The 15,764-nt window shown below is 44.8% G+C and overlaps 2 protein-coding genes across 4 annotated transcripts; one reads left to right on the forward strand and one right to left on the reverse strand.

The window, feature by feature from the left end:
* Positions 1-1,995: 1,995 nt before the first annotated feature.
* Positions 1,996-5,101, forward strand: LOC112886305. Of its 2 annotated transcripts, none has more exons than XM_025952171.1 (6): positions 1,996-2,246; positions 2,927-3,129; positions 3,465-3,549; positions 3,724-3,778; positions 4,470-4,608; positions 4,681-5,101. In XM_025952171.1, exons 2-6 carry the CDS (start codon positions 2,953-2,955, stop codon positions 4,795-4,797), a joined length of 573 nt encoding a protein of 190 aa, XP_025807956.1. In that variant the 5' UTR covers positions 1,996-2,246; positions 2,927-2,952; the 3' UTR covers positions 4,798-5,101. The 2 variants fall into 2 exon arrangements, with proteins under 2 accessions (XP_025807956.1, XP_025807957.1); XM_025952172.1 differs by having other exon boundaries at positions 2,930-3,129.
* Positions 5,102-5,547: 446 nt separating this feature from the next.
* Positions 5,548-7,561, reverse strand: LOC112887044 (LOB domain-containing protein 15-like). Of its 2 annotated transcripts, none has more exons than XM_025953119.1 (3): positions 7,413-7,561; positions 6,853-7,156; positions 5,548-6,093 (listed from the first exon to the last, which is right to left on the reverse strand). In XM_025953119.1, the coding sequence occupies exons 1-3, from the start codon at positions 7,424-7,426 to the stop codon at positions 5,668-5,670; spliced, it is 744 nt and encodes a 247-aa protein (XP_025808904.1). In that variant the 5' UTR covers positions 7,427-7,561; the 3' UTR covers positions 5,548-5,667. The 2 variants fall into 2 exon arrangements, with proteins under 2 accessions (XP_025808904.1, XP_025808905.1); XM_025953120.1 differs by having other exon boundaries at positions 6,853-7,275; positions 7,413-7,494.
* Positions 7,562-15,764: the final 8,203 nt, after the last annotated feature.

Below are 15,764 nucleotides of genomic sequence, written 5' to 3' on the forward strand. Positions count from 1 at the left end.
TCAGTTGTCTTCCAAATATTCCTAATATTATCATAATATTGACTTGTGCAAACATATATTCGATACCGTTGAAAATGAAAAGTATCATGCTCATGACACAAAAAGGGAATTCTGATATTGATTCCAAAAACAAAAAAGAAGAGAACCATAATCAGTAATGTTTTTCCATTGGCTTATATTCCAATACAAAACTTACTTCAGAAAAGACAACCACAGTAGTTCGTGGGTCATAGACTCATAGTAGTACGGTCTTCTCCTATCAATCATCAATAATTGATATTGTGGTTGCAGAAACAAAGAGCTGGAAGTCCTCCTTGCCCTTCCCTGACAGAACACACAACCCATGCTCCAGAAATACTTACTATATACTCTGGGGCAAAGATATGAAAAGCTCCAGGAGCTTAAACTATATATAGTTCTGATCTCAACTTGGAACTGACTGTTCAACAGAATATCTCATTCCTCAACACACAACGAGCTACTAAATTCAAATATACTTACAAACATGCCAAAGCTGTAACTATTGCGCTGCCGTTGGCCTTTCTGAATTTCGAGACTTACTAGCAGTAAATTCTCAGCAGAAAATTCAGTGTTTACCTGCAAAATTTTCAGAAGGAAGTTTGTTTGCTTACATCTGTAAGCAATCCGCATCTCGACAGCTTCGAGTTTAGTCATCGGCAACAAGGAACATGCACCAGTACATAGAAGATAGTAGCACACATTCACCAGTTTGCTTAGAGCTCGTGCAAGCTCTGAACTGAATGAACTTGCGTGAGCTCTTGGATCGGGCACCACAGTCAGAAGCCACCCATCATCGAGCTGACAAAACAAATGCGCACGCACGCATGCTGCCGCACGAATTAAGCCGCGCGCGCACCACATCACGCACGGTCCCCCATGCCCTATCTTATTAGTATAATTACCGCCTTACCGGCTTGATTTGTTCGCGTTTGTTTACCTCCAAAAGACAGCTAGGAGGCTAATGATGCTTGGGGTTTCAGGATTAGTCAATGATTGAGGGGCCTGCAAGAGATTGGGTCGTAGGGGTAGAAGTAGAACATTGGTGGTTTGCAGACTAGGATGTTTTTTTGTTCATTTATGGCTCATAATTGGGGGTTAGGGTGGTGGTTACAGCAGTACTGTTTTTGTTTGTAGTTTTTTTTCCCCTCTCCCGCTGGGAAAGGGGTGTAGAATTTTCCTTTTGTCCTGAATTGCCCTTCACATGTGCCTTTAAGTTAGCTTTCGGAGCAGCATGTTTTGCTAATCAACTCATTCATGGTTTAGGAAAAGGCTTAATTCGCCGAAAGTTGTTAAGATATTATACTCTCTTTTTTTGCGGGTAATATTATACCCTCTCGGTTGCTAGTTGCTTTGGACTTTGGTTTTCATTTGAATTCAAGAAACATGAATTGATGTACTTCTTCAATTTGACCACATACCGTTTCCTTTACCACGCGTGTTTTATGTGGTCAAAAGTATAGTTTTTTTTTGGCGAAAATAGTCAGAAGTATAGTCCTGATATCGTCCTTCTGCCTTGTATGGCCACAGGGTTCGTCACCGTCTTAGGTTTTCAGTTCCTTTGAAAATGAGGTTATTCACTTTAATTATAATTTTTCCTCAGTATTTATTTGGGTTTTTGAATCTCAATTAATTCTACTAGAGTTTAGTAAAATCTCATCTAAAGAACAAGAAGAGCAAACTTATTATCATCGGCATACAATGATCCCTGCAAAAATAATCTAAAAATGTAAATAAACGATTATTCTGTCCTCTTATTACATTGGAGACGCGAGACCGTAGCTTCTCTCATAAAAATAAAATATTTTTTAGAGTTTTAAAATAAATAAATTTATGCACCTTTCTTCTGTTTTTTAGAGGGAAAGGACCAAAAGAAGCCCATATTCAGGCCCATCGAAAGAGACTCGACTGGATGATTGCTCAGCCCAACTTCTAAATCCCATTTCCTCGAGGCGAAGCCCAAGCAAGTGAGGAACCCACCTCGCCTGTCGCCTCCTCCATCACCTCCCACCCAGTCATCCTCCCCGTCGCCGGCGCTGCCCAGGCGTCCGACCTCCGGGCGTCCTACGGCCGTCCGGCTCCTCTCACACGGTCACCTCGTCGAGCTCTGACCCCGGTACTCTATCACTTCTCTGCCACTGCCACTGCCACTGCCACTGCGGCGATGACAGGGCGAGCGGCCACCTAGGTCGTCGTCGGGCGCTTCGCCAGCGACGAGCATACAACAGGTATGTCCGCCTATTTCCTTCATTTCCCTTCCCTTCTTGCTGTTCGAAATTGAAACCCAAAACCCTGATGTATGCTATTTGTATTCGGATCTGACCGTGCTTTTACCTGCTAATTTTGGATTCTTTTTGCAAAATTTATCGGGTGTAGATGTCCTATACTGGGTCCGCCCCAGCAGAATGTGAAAGCTCCTCACTAACCCTGTTGGAAGTCGTGAGAACTAGTGAAGAGATCATTGGGATGCCCGTTGAGTTGTTGGATGCATCATGACCTAAGAATTATTGCGTTCATGTGTAGATGTCTCTGTTCTGAAATCAGGCGTATTAAGTTTGTATCAACTGTTTACTAGAATGTGAGAGAATTGTCGTGCTGAATATAATCAACTGTTTTCCAGAATTTGTGTGTGTGTGTAGGGGGGGGGGGGGGTGTATTGTCGTGCTTAATTTATATCGTGGATGACGTTATTGATGTTCGTAGGCTACCAAAACCAGTTAACGAGTGCCATGTAGAAACTAGAGATCAGGCTAGCAGGGAGTCTTTTGATTTTTGCTACAGGTTTCCAATTTATATGGTGGAGACATGCTTTGGCCTGGAGATATAATTTCATTAGCTTACAATTTCTGGTTGATGTTGATTTCTTGTACCACCACTGGTTTATTTATTGTGCATGATTGGTATGCAGCAGTTGTTTCTGGATCTACTGGGACCATGGATCAAGAACAAAAAAGAGAAGCACCTTGTGGCATCTATACTTACAAGCATCATTGTAGCATGGGAGTTGACGTCCATGAGGTCTTTGTTAAGAAGAGCAGACTGCGGATTGTCCTGTCGTACATTGGCATTGTGTTCCTTCTTGTGAATGTCAGCCAACCATTGCTGGCCAAGGTATAATTCTCTTGGAAGTGTTGATGGGGTGATGTGATACTTCAAGAAGAATCTTGTTATAATTCCTTGGTTGCTCATCTTAGGTTTAGTTCATTTAATTATGGAAAAAGCTGGAACCACCGAATTTCACATGTTTATACAGAACAGTTACAAAATTTACTTTTTCACATAGTTCTTGGTATGAAAATAAACTTACGAGAGTCTTTGCCATGTTGCCCATCCTTTTAATGAAGTCGTTAAATTTATAGGTTCACATGTGATGGAAGATGTCGTATTTTTGTTTAACTTTGTGAACCAGTATATATAGTGGAAATTGACATGCTTGAACATCGCAGGAGAGTCTATCCCTTGGATCAGTTTGGAATATTACCTTTGCCGTTCTTGTTGCTAAACGTTTGCAATACAAACCTGTGAAGAAAGGTGAATCCTTCATCATAGATGTTTCTTTTGTTAGTAATAGGTTTAGTTAATTTAACTGTTAGATTGCTGCATACTTCAAATTTCAGAGTTGGATATCCGTTCTTCCTTGCCTCTATTGTGCATGAAATTGAAGAATTTATTTCTTGTTGGCTTTTCCCGTTTCTTTGCGTGCAGAGTCTGTAGTGATTATGCCAGCTTTTGGGGTTCAGCTAGAGATCCATTTTTGGAGGTATATATTATCCTGATATGAAAATAATAGATATCTGTTAATTCCCTTACCATTTGTCGTAATCTCCATCTTATTGTGTATATCCACTGTCCGTGATAATTGGATAATGGAACCATTTAAGGCATAGTCCCTTACCAGAACGGTGTCAAGAGAGATGGCAACAATCCATTCTCTTTTGTACACTGGCAGCTCTAGATCACTGATCACGCATGGTAAATGATATGCATCGAGTTGCTATAACATGTTGTAGGCTCAACTTTCTTTTAGGAGTATGCTGTAGCAATACTGAATGTCTAAGCTTATGCTTATGAGCAAAACTGAACTTTTATGAGCAATGGGATGCATAAACTGGATTCTGTGTATGACTGCCTCTAAACATCAATTTATTCAGTTAAATATTTTCTAAAGTATGGGTTGGGCTTTGCCTGACAATTGCTAGATGTTCGCCATAGCTTCAACAAGATTGGAGCACTGTACTGATCATTATGTGTGTATAACTAAACTAATATACAGGCATACAGCATATAAGTAGAGAATTAGATTTTTCTCAACTATGCACTTCCTCACTTTGCATTAGAGAGTGCGAGATTTATGATTATTTCTTCTAGCTTAGAAAACATATAGGCTACTTGAAGCTTTGGTTCCAGTTGTCTATTCATTCATATTAAGAATTAAAAATTGTGATTCTTAGCGGAAGAGTTGATCGTCGTTTTGTGCCCATTGGCAAGATTCTGAAACCACTGATAAATGAGTGCGTGACACCGGTGACCTGTTACTGGAGCTTGGCACTGCTTTTGCGTGATGAAGAGGAACTCCTGCTAGTTTTCCAGGTAAAACTCGTTCTCACATGTTAGTTCACTGAAAACTAATTCAGAAATCTAATAGCAAGCTTAATCATGCAGAAATCTCGTCCTCCTGTCAAAATGTTAGTTCCAGTATGGAAGGCTCTCTGCACGTTGACAAACTCTAAATGCTCGAGCCCCTCTAGAGTTGATAAACCAAACTGTTCAGAAACATGAGCGATCCGGGGCTTCAGTGTAGATATATGTATGCTCCAAAGAAGCATCTGCAGTTGATATACATTAGATTGAGATTATTGGAACTGTTGATGATGTCATAGGACTCATCGGTGCTAGGGGCACTGATTGCTAGAAGGAAATGTTTACCTGCTAGTTTCGGCTGAAGTGTATACCGCTTAACGCTAACCATTCATGATTCCATGGTCCTGATATCTGAATAGTACTGAATAGAATTCACTTTCTGATGTAATTTTCGGTGCACGCTTCTGAATATGTGATGCCAATTATGAGCAGTTCAAATGAACTTTGTCATGTATGGGATGATCAGAAGATGCAAAGTTTTGTTAAACAATCTCAGTTGTCTCCTGCGCCACATAAGTGAGAGGGTACTAGTATTTGAAAATGAAATGTGCAGAGACAGGCATGTGAGGTGTCTGTTCCATGCAGAGATCCAAATGCAGTCAAACACGCCGCATACTGTGGAGTAGTACTGGAGTATCATATGGCATATGCACGTGCTCTCACTCCGATTCCCAACCCTTCTAGATGAGTTGGTAATTGATACATACTGTTGAATGAGGTGAGCTTGACTTCTTCTTCTTTTTTTTTTTTTTGAAAAAAGAGAGGAACTTTTACCTATGAACTCTTTATATTTGGGCATATGAATTGCATTGTTTGCCCTAGCAATGTTGAGCCTGAGTTTGGTTTAAGCTTAAATCTGGAACTGGAGCCCGAGTTTTTTGCCCTATAGCAACGTAAAGCCTTTTATTTCAATATTTTCACAAGGTCTACAGATAAAAAAAAGAAAGAGAGGCAAAAATACATTCAAGAAGCACAGCCAGCATTCGGTATTAACCTCAACGTACTACCTCAACCAAAATAAGGAACATTCTCGTTCGTGATGGAGCTGTAGTCCGTTGAGCTCGACGCGGCGGCGGCGGCGTACACCACCGATGACGACGACGACGAGGCCGCCGCCAAAGTTGCCGTTCTTGTCCCTACCGGCCTGCCGGCGTGCAGGTGCAGCCCCCGGCTGACCGCCGAGGCCGCAAGGAGCTGGGAGGCGTGCGACGAGGGGAGCACGGTGGCCACCGGCGACGCCGCGGCGGCGGCAGGGCGGTACCTGTGCCTGACGATCTCGGCCCTGACGGTGGCGAGCTCGGCCTCCAGCGCTTGCACCTGCTGCTGCAGGGTGAGGATGGCGCCCATGCAGCCGTAGACAGGGTCCCGGAGCCGCAGGTTCGCCTCGTACACAAGGCTGTTCGCCGCGTCGGCGCGCTGGCTCTCGTGCACCTCCTGCAGCAGCAGATGAAGGTCGCCATTGTCAGTCAGCTCAAGCTCCGCCGCGGCCGTGCAGTAGTGTGTCATTAGCCAGTAATTCTATCTGTAGTGACGTATGATTCATAAACTGATAAAGGTTGTTATTGAATAGATGGCATGCATGGCTAGTTTAGCTTGATTGACGAAGTATGCATATGCCATTGCACGTTTTCAGAAGGAATCGCGCAACTTTAGAGTTTTCTTTGAGAGACAAAATGAGATCCAAAATTTGGACATTTTCGGGATGTGTTACATAGAGTTGTAATATCTGAAAAAATTGGCAAATGGAAAACCTTTTGTATCTTCAACAGTCGTGTCTTGAGCTAGCATAAAAAGATAACAATACAATGGGAAAATGTTCAAAATCAGTACTCTAGAGTCTAGACTTATCTTTGAAACTTCAAAATCGTACATTGACCGTTGACGTGAAATACAAGGAGTCGAGGATAAAGGAAGAAAGAAAACTTCTAATGATCCAGCTCAAATTCGAGAGATAGGTAAGGAGAATTTAAGGTTCTGAGCGTGAAAGAGGTCTGATTTGAAGACTCAAGATTTCAAATTTGTATTTGTCAAGAACTACTGCAAAAAAATATAATCTCTTGACTCCTCAGGGCTATATATAGATCCAATCCTATCGATCGAAATAAGTTACTAAATCAGTTCGGAGATCAGTTCCCAAGTTGGGTTCAACCAAAAGGGGCAGGCCATGATGGTGGATTTCGTCGGAGACCTTACCAGGAGCATCTTGGAGACGTTGCTGGCACCGAAGACCTTGTGCACGGCGGCGAACTTGTGCGGCTCCAGCGGCGAGAAGTAGGGCGAGAAGGGGCACTCCTGCGCGCACCGTCGCCGGAGCAGCTTGCACGCCGCGCACGGCGTGATCGTGTTCAGCGCCGAACCTGGCCCGGCGCCTGCAGCAGCCGTCGCCCCCGCCCCCGCCGGCAGGCTGCAGCTCCTCCGTGCCGCCGTCATCCGGTCCGCCGCCGCTGCCGCTGACTCCCTCTTGATCTTCTTCCCTAGCTCATGGTCTGGCCATTCGCTGAACACAGCATGAGATCATAAGTGTAGGGTCCTAATAATAACTTGATTGTGACGCTGGAATACTTCTTCTATATGCTTGTGAACCAGACATTTGATCCTTATGGTAGCAGCTGCATGCTTGAAAATTGAAATGAATTCATGAGGTGATAATGATCTAGGTCGACGATGCATATATAGTTTTTGTTTCCTGGATGGAGAAGATAATTTTGCGCAAAAATAATTGCCTTGGATGGATCATAATACTAACACTATACCTTGCGGTGGACATGAAGAAACTAGCTAGGGGAGACAGGGATGGGACTGAGGTGCTTTGGAAAAGGTGGCTTCTAGGTTTTCTGTGTGCTTGTGCCGGCCGAGAGAGAGAGAGAGAGAGAGAGAGAGAGAGAGAGAGAGAGAGAGACGCTTAGGGGGGAACTAGTAAATGCGTCGGTGTTGTCAAGAGATTGTACTGCAAGATATGTAGGTGTTCTTGCGCCATTTGGAAGCTAGCCTGAGCTGTGTTGACTTCCGGCTATAGTTTATCATGCGGCTGCACTGTAGATGTATGCGTATGGAATGATGGAATCTTCAGATATTTATTAACTATCTTGGTATATTGGTATTGTTTTTCTAATCTTGATATTTGTGTTTGTTTTGTTGATATAGTTTTACGTGGTATCCTAAAACTTGGGAATACTATTAATCACATATGCTACTCCACGCAATTCAGTTGCAGAAGGGAGTGCCAGCCGCCGCTGCCACAGCTCGCGCTTGCATGCCGGAGGAGTGGGAGGCGGGGGGGGGGGGGGGGGGGGGAGGGTTGTGGAGCGGCCGCCGGCGAGGTGGTCGAAGCGGCAGAGCTTATGGTTTCTGTTTCAGGAGGGCGGGTTGCTGGGGGGCTGGTGGTCACAGGCTGCCTTAGAAGAAGGGGAAGGGGGAGGAAGGGAAGACCGGCAGCGGTGGTAGGTTGCGGGGCGGCAGTGGGGCCGCTGCCGGCCGGGGGTGGCGGCTTGACAGCTGGTGGGCTAGGGATGGGGTAGGCCGTGGGAGCTGGACGATGGGCGGGGGCGGGGCAGGCACCGAGCGGTGGGATCCGGCGGCAGAAGACGTCGGAGACCACAAAGATGACCGGCGGCGGGGGCGATCGCCTTCTGCGACACATCGCTCCACACTCGCATATGTGGAGAATAGAAACCCCCTAAAACCAATAATACTTTATAAAAAAATCACCAATACATGTGTTAGCACTAGCAAGCTAAGTAAAATTTCATAAACCATATGTTGCAACTATTAACTAAGAAACATTCCATATCAGTGAAGGATAGATGGAATATTATTATAACATAATTTGCGACTATAATTAGATTTGGCATACTTGATTAATAGTCCTTTTTTTTACATCAGTTTTTTCTAGAAGTTTATATAAGAAATAACAGCTTGGCAGAACAACAACAAGCTGGACTCCTTTATTTAAATTATCAAGATGGGATTTGGAAATAAGGTAAAGCTTAGAGGTGATCACACTAACGAAGTGGATAATGATAATATTCTAAAATGAAGTTTGATGGGGGGTAAGTTTGGTGCATAAGCTACACATTAAATTATTTTTATCAATAATGCATTGGAAATTTGCATTAAATTATTTTTTATCAATAATGCATTGGAAATTTGCATTGTATTGAATAGTTAATAGCGTCAACTACTTATGCACCACAACTCCACAAGTTTGTATTATGTACCTTGATGTACCTACTGTTTCGTTTCCTCCACACATATTTGGCATATTGATGGTACTACAAAGAATGCATGCACTTCTTAAAAAAAATATCTTTGTGCACTTCGGTTAAGAAATAGATGATACTTAATTGAACCTCTGAAATTTCAACACTAGTAAAATTTCTAAAAGGTTTTCAGAAAAAAAATCCGTATGTAGTTTTGCTCTTCGTATGATGTTCTATCTCGTTCTCAGTCTGGTTGTTTAGCACATCCCGGTATGGTTATATGCATAAAATTAACTATTACTTCTGATAAAGATATATTATCATTTATTGATATACTTATTAATAGGTTCCCAAAAAAATATATTTATTAATAGCATAAGTATTTTTGATGTGCAGTATAAGTCAAAGTTTTGAAAGTTCGATAACTTGTGTTTGAAATGGAGATAATAAAGCTTTGTTAGGGAAATTAAAGTACGCAGAAAGCAGTTTGACATATGGACAATCCATATATAAAGATTCGCATGTAGGAGTATATTATTAGAGGCATTATTGTTAATTAATTTTCTAGGAACAAGGCCCTAAATACTCTGCCCAACATCAGGCGCATCTTTAGGGTGTTTAAGGTGGTCTAATATATATGGAAGTAGTAGGAAGTCTTCCTCTTGATAACTACGTCTACATGTGTTTTTATTCTGTTTTCCTTGTTTGCTTAGCATTAGCTGTAGATGGCATATTGGCATGCATCTGCACATCTAAGATCCCGTCTAGAAGAAAATAATATATATCACCTGAACCCTGAGTAATCATGTCAGTGATGTACTTGTCTATAGCTGCCACCAAATTATGAACTTGACACTGCCATTTCCTATGCCCAAGTCCATGCCATTCACATTATAATAGACATACATTGAGCATATCAACACACATTGTTTTTTTTCTTGATAACACGCAATATCTTAGCTAGGAAAGAATAAAGTCTACCCGGCGACAACCCTAAAGAGAATCAGTGAGTCACTATGTATGATGACCTACCAACATTACCCTAGCACGCTCTAGGCACATTGGCCATTAATGCACAGATTCCTTTATAACGTTACGTTAATTACTTTTATGCAGTGAGCAGTCTGCACCGCTCCTTGAAGATAACCTATGTGTTGCCTTCTAAAGGTCAAGGTCAACTCATCCAAACCAAATTGATCAAACCTTGCCTAGTTGCATATGTGAATGTTGTTATTTTAGGTAACTGCAAGTGAATGTATTGTACCCAAGAAGTTCGATATATACTTCACGCAACTCATAATAAGAACTCTTTCAGTTCATGCAACATCTATGCTGCTAAGTGGCAACCGCGGCATTTCTTCTTTAGTTTGATAGTTAAATATTGTGAGTGTGTACTCCATTTATCCTAGTGTATAAATATTCTGATGGAGTTGAAGATAGTCAAGGTTAAGAGAGACTGTAACAAAGTTGCCAATGAATTAGCTGCATTAGCTAGGCGCAATACTCATTCAACAGTGTGGTTAGGCTAGGCTCCTACGTGTGCCGTGGACCTCATTAACGCCGATTGTAACCAGGACCATGCCTAGTTAATAAAGCTCTCTCTTTACCCAAAAAAACTTGTATTCCTTTTGTTTGTCCCTTTTCCCTTTTGTTTATAAATTATAGTCCCTTTTCTCTTTTGTTTATCTCAGTTACCAGCTTTGGGTATTGTTTTGGGTATGATAGAAACTAATAATCGAAGTGATATATCGTGGCAGGGTTTATGTTTTAAAAATAAGTGGAGCTGAACGTTGCACACAGCATGAACTGTGAATAGGAGAGGAGAGAGAGGGCCGGGTGGCGTTCGCAGTGACATTGCAAGTGAAGTGCGTGGCTTGCACGCCGATCCTTGTTTGACCCGCACGTCGTGCCGACAACGTCTTCGCCCTGTTCTTTGAACCCCCCCCACCCCCCCCCCCCCCACACACACACACAACAAACACACACACACACACACACACACACACACACACTCGTCCGCCATTCTGTAACTAACTAAAGAAGGCACGAGACTAATCGCGCCCCGGAACGCGTGCGCGCGGTTTACCTAAACATTCAGCAAGGCAAACCGTTGATCTGTATGCATGTTGGTCCATCCTCCAACTGGCTTATTTGGACAATTAAACACGATTGCAAATTGCAATGAACAACTCAACACTGGTGAAGTCTCTCCTGCTATTTCGGTTAGGAAAACCATTGACTAAGCGAAGCAGGGCAGGAGTGCTAAATGGCAAAAGATTCAGAACCCACTTATCGCTACTTCATTTTCGGTGGGCTTAGTGTTTTTTTTTTGAAGGAGTTGTCTCGTTTTTAAAAGGAATGATCTGTTTTTGTGGACGCTTTAATAGTTTGCAATTTCCATACTTCCTAAAAAGAATAAATTGTATACGCTCTCAAAAAAAGAGAATACATTGTACTTTCTATAGGTGGATATTTTAGCAGTTCAACTATCCAAAAGAGAAGATGAGTTGCTTCAGCAAAAGGCAGAGGCCACAAAAATAGCAGCCACGTTGAAACTGGTGAGTTCAAGTTTCTAGTTTCGTAGGCAGTAACTCTGCACCAGCATGCTATTAATCTTTGTTAGCATGAAATGTGATCATCATGATACTAGTTAGAAATGAGAATTTATTTTAGTATCATAGGACATTCAGTGCTGAGTGTTGTTTTTCTATATCAATTGCCTATAGCTCTGTCCATTTTACATCACATTTTGTTCTTTTCGAGCACTGCTCTTTTTTCTGTCTTGCTCTTAGGCTTCTGAAGATGCCAAGAGAATTGTTGAGGAATAAAGAACTAATGCTCGATTGGAGATAGAAAGTGTTAATGATGCTGTACAGAGAGTTCAACTAGTACTTAAAGAGCAGGAAATCATATATCAAAGAACCGTGAAGCAGGTTAGTAATATGCTAACATATAAAGATGGAAATATTTTGTTCCTTTCATTACCACTACTAGATCAATTGCATATTTACTTCGAACACATGGATTGAATCACTTCACCTTATTTACTTATTCGATGATCATATCTGATTCGTCCTCTGATAATTTGACCACATTCTAGTAGACCTTTCTGCTTATCTATCTGCAGACATGTATCCCATTCTGGCAAACTAAATTTGCTATCGAGTATTGACATAACACAGATGGTAACCAACAGCATCGATCACTTAATTATTATTTTTTTTTGCTCCATCATAATCATTTACCAATGCACATCATTCTGACACCTTAGTTTTGTCTTTTTTCCAGTTTATCGCAGCTGGAACGAACTGGAACTGTTAACCTTAAAATCCTAACCTGTAGTCGTTCATGTTCATTTAATTTATAAGTTGCAGTCCATTCAATCACCAGCTGTTTATCCCCCCCCCCCCCCCCCCCAAAAAAAAGTGCCTATATGATAACCATTACCTGTTTACAATTTCTTAAGGGTGTGAATGAACTGAAGAAGTTCAAGAAGCACGAAGAGTGGTTCTTCCAAGTAGAATGCTGAATCCGCTGTGCAATCCATGGTCGATTGGTTGGTCGATAACTTGATAAGCCAAAATCTCAATGTACAAAAACTACCAGTTCAATTGGAATTTGAGTGGCACTAGCTGGTGAACACTGAACACCTGCGAGCTTAACATTTAACATAAGAAACATTATTTAAACGTTCTAAATATAGACAGTGAAGTACATCCGTACATTGTTTAGGATGGTCTTGATCCCTGTCGATTAGACAAACTCACACAACAGAACTTTCAGACTTCGCAGTTCTGCATTGGACCCATCATTCACTTGTGCAGGTCCCTGCAGAATAGTTCGCGACTACATTTGTGTTGATCTTCAGCAGACCAAATCAATCATGCAGGGACGGAGTTGAGGCTAACAGCGTCAGCCAGAGAGCTGGAGGAGATTGCCGTGGCACTGAGATACGAACAGAGAAAGGGAGCAGAATTCAGATGAGCAGTGTGATGTGAAAACAAAATGAGCAGCTGCACGTCGCGGATGGGACCTGTACCTGCGCCGCTCTGAAGTTGGGGCTCACCTCAACTTCGATCGCTAGCACGGCCGGCTACGGCCAGCATCTGAAGTTCTGAACCCGACGACCACGAATTCCTGAATCTACGAGCACCTGCCATGCTGACCCGAGCCCTTTCTGGGCGCGACATGTACAGCAACACGCCTCGGCTGGAGACCACATGCAGCTGCTGCCTGCCGGCCTTCGCCCGCGGCCGGGTAACCGGACCCTTTCTCCCTCAGCCGGCGCCGGCAGAGCGCCACAGCCACGGGCAACCGTTCTGACAAGGGATGGAATCTTCTTTTTTCCCTCTTCCTGTCTAGGTGCTTCTCCTTGCTATGGAGGCGATCCCAACGGAGAGATAGAGGACGGTCCCGGCGGGCAGGCGCCGTGGCCGGTGGCGGCGGGCGCGCGTGAGCAGGAGGCAACCCCAACCAGGGGTCTATATGTAAAATGAAGGGTCCTAAATCCAAATAATTTGGATCGCGACTATTAATCGCGATCGAATATAGGGGGTTATTTGTAAATTTTAGGGTGTTTTGCATATTATTTGGATCGCGACTATTAGTCGCGATCCAATCCAGGGTGCATATTATAAATATGACAATTCAATCCAAGTGGCAATTCTCCGCCGCCCTGACGACAGCCGGCGAGGGCGGCGCCGCGGCCGACGGCCTCCTCTCCGCGCCACCAGGAAACCTCCAACTGCGTCGCATTCTTCCCAGGCCAGCCTCCAGTCGCGGCTGGCGGGTCGGCAGCCCTGCTCTGCATCTCCTCAGCAGGTGGCGTGCCGCCGTGCTACGGCCTCCGGCGTCCCGAGCTTGGCGACCTGAACCGTCGCGAGAAACACCTCGACGCCTCAGTATGGATCACCGGACTGCCACTGCCTCCGGGCGAGGAAGAAGAGAGCTCCAAAGCTCGCTACAAGAAGCCAGTCAGGTTGCAGAATTGATCGACCCACAGGTCGCGCCGCCGGTGGCGCTCTCGACGGCAGGAGAGCTGGTGAGCGGCCCTCCTCTCTCTCTCTCTCTCTCTCTCTCTCTCTCTCTCTCTCTCTCTCTCTCTCTGCTTCGCCGGAGCCGGCGGAGCACCAGGCCACGGCCTCCGGGCTCCGGCGCCCGACTCTGTCTGACTCTGACGAGGCAGAGCGCGGCCGCTCGCCTTCTTCAGCGATTTAGCCAATCTGGGCCGCGCACATCGCATCCGACGGCTCCTAGTCACCGAGGGGGTGGACGGTATTTGAAACACCGTCCCCCCACTGGGATCGCCAGAATGCCATCACCGGCGCGCGCCGCGGCTCACCGGCGCTTCACCGACTTCCAGCCGTCTCCCGCTCCTCCAAGCGTCCTCCCACCAACCAGCATTGAAGCCGCCCAAGCTTGCACACCACGTACGCACGCCTTTCGGCTTCAGCTTTGCCCCAGTAGCTCTGCTGCTACTGCAAACTCCCCAAGACACCAATGCATCTGCAGCCATGTGTGCCGGCCGCCGTCGGCTTGGAGCGCCATCTCGTACGACACCAGGCTCCGTGCTCCCACCGGGGGTTAATGAATGGATGATGCTAGCAGGGGCGGAGCATGTCAGGTCAGACATGGCCGGCGGCGGCGTCCAAAGCTCAACCGAGATGCATAGGTCTCCGCGTCTGGTGGCGTCGTGCCACTGCCGTATTGCCGGCGTTCTTCAACCCTCCTCTGTTTCTCCTGAGACCGCGGACCACCACGGCACCAGCGTCCGAGTCCGGCAACCTCAGCAACCATGAAAATGTCCTCCGCCGTGATTAATGCGGCGATCGATCAAGTGGATGTAATCCGTGGAACAGGCAGTTGTGATTTGAGCTCACCGATTCACGGACTTGTGAACAACTGAACACTTGCATTGCTAATGGCTCACCTTTCTAGTGGAGATACCTTGTGGGCTGGAAAGCTTTCTGATGGAGAGAGACAGAGTTCAGAGCAGCAGTGATGATTGTATCAACAGTACAGTATAGAACAATCAGTCCTAATAATTTTGGCATTGTCGATTTCTTATATAATCATGTGTTGCACTGTTGCTACAATGCTGAATTCTTGAATCTCGACCGGGTAATGTGACACTTCAAATCTGACAAGCTATCTCATTGTCTAACAGCACAATTTATTTCCTTCTGCTAGTCTGAAACGTTCTCGTGTTGCCATTCAGTCTTTCAGTTTCTGTATACAAAGCAGGTCCCTGTCATCCATGAAAGGTCCAAAGCTAGTTCTTGTATACTTGCAAATCGTTGGTCCTTTTGTGTTCTTTGGCCCGTGTTGATTCGTTTCTTGGTGCTTGTGTGTTTGCAGGTCCGATCTGTTCGCAAGAAGATGTCCCCCGTCGGCCAATGCTTCATCACCGCCGCATGCACCCCCATCCTTCCCCAGCTCTTGGCCCCACCGCTGCCCGGACTGCGCACCAGTTTGGCCGCGCCCAGCCACCACGGCCGCCAGATGAGGCCGCCGCATCCTCGTCCGCTTCATCCGCAGCCAGCAGGGTCGCGCGCGGGCGCGGCAGGCAGACCGCGGCGCTGCCGGCACACGGAGACGGGGCTGAGCAGTACTGGTTAGGGTGTCCCGCAAGCCGTAGCGGTGGACGGCGATGACAAAGGTGTTATCATTTGATTGCCTTTTGTTGTGCTTATCATTAGATTCCCTTTTGTTGCTGCATTAGTTGCTTACTAGCTTCCGTCCATCCTTGAGAAGTGAATCGGGCAGGTAGGCTCGCATGCACTTGCAGCCTGCACTTGTGCATATGCAGAGTTTACACTTGGCACATTGGTTTCTGCTCATTAATTCTATGGATTATTGCATTGTTCATCCATTACACATATTATTTGCATAACACTTCAATGCAGA

The sequence above is a fragment of the Panicum hallii genome, chromosome 3 (assembly GCF_002211085.1).
Source record: "Panicum hallii strain FIL2 chromosome 3, PHallii_v3.1, whole genome shotgun sequence".
Lineage (NCBI taxonomy): Eukaryota > Viridiplantae > Streptophyta > Magnoliopsida > Poales > Poaceae > Panicum > Panicum hallii.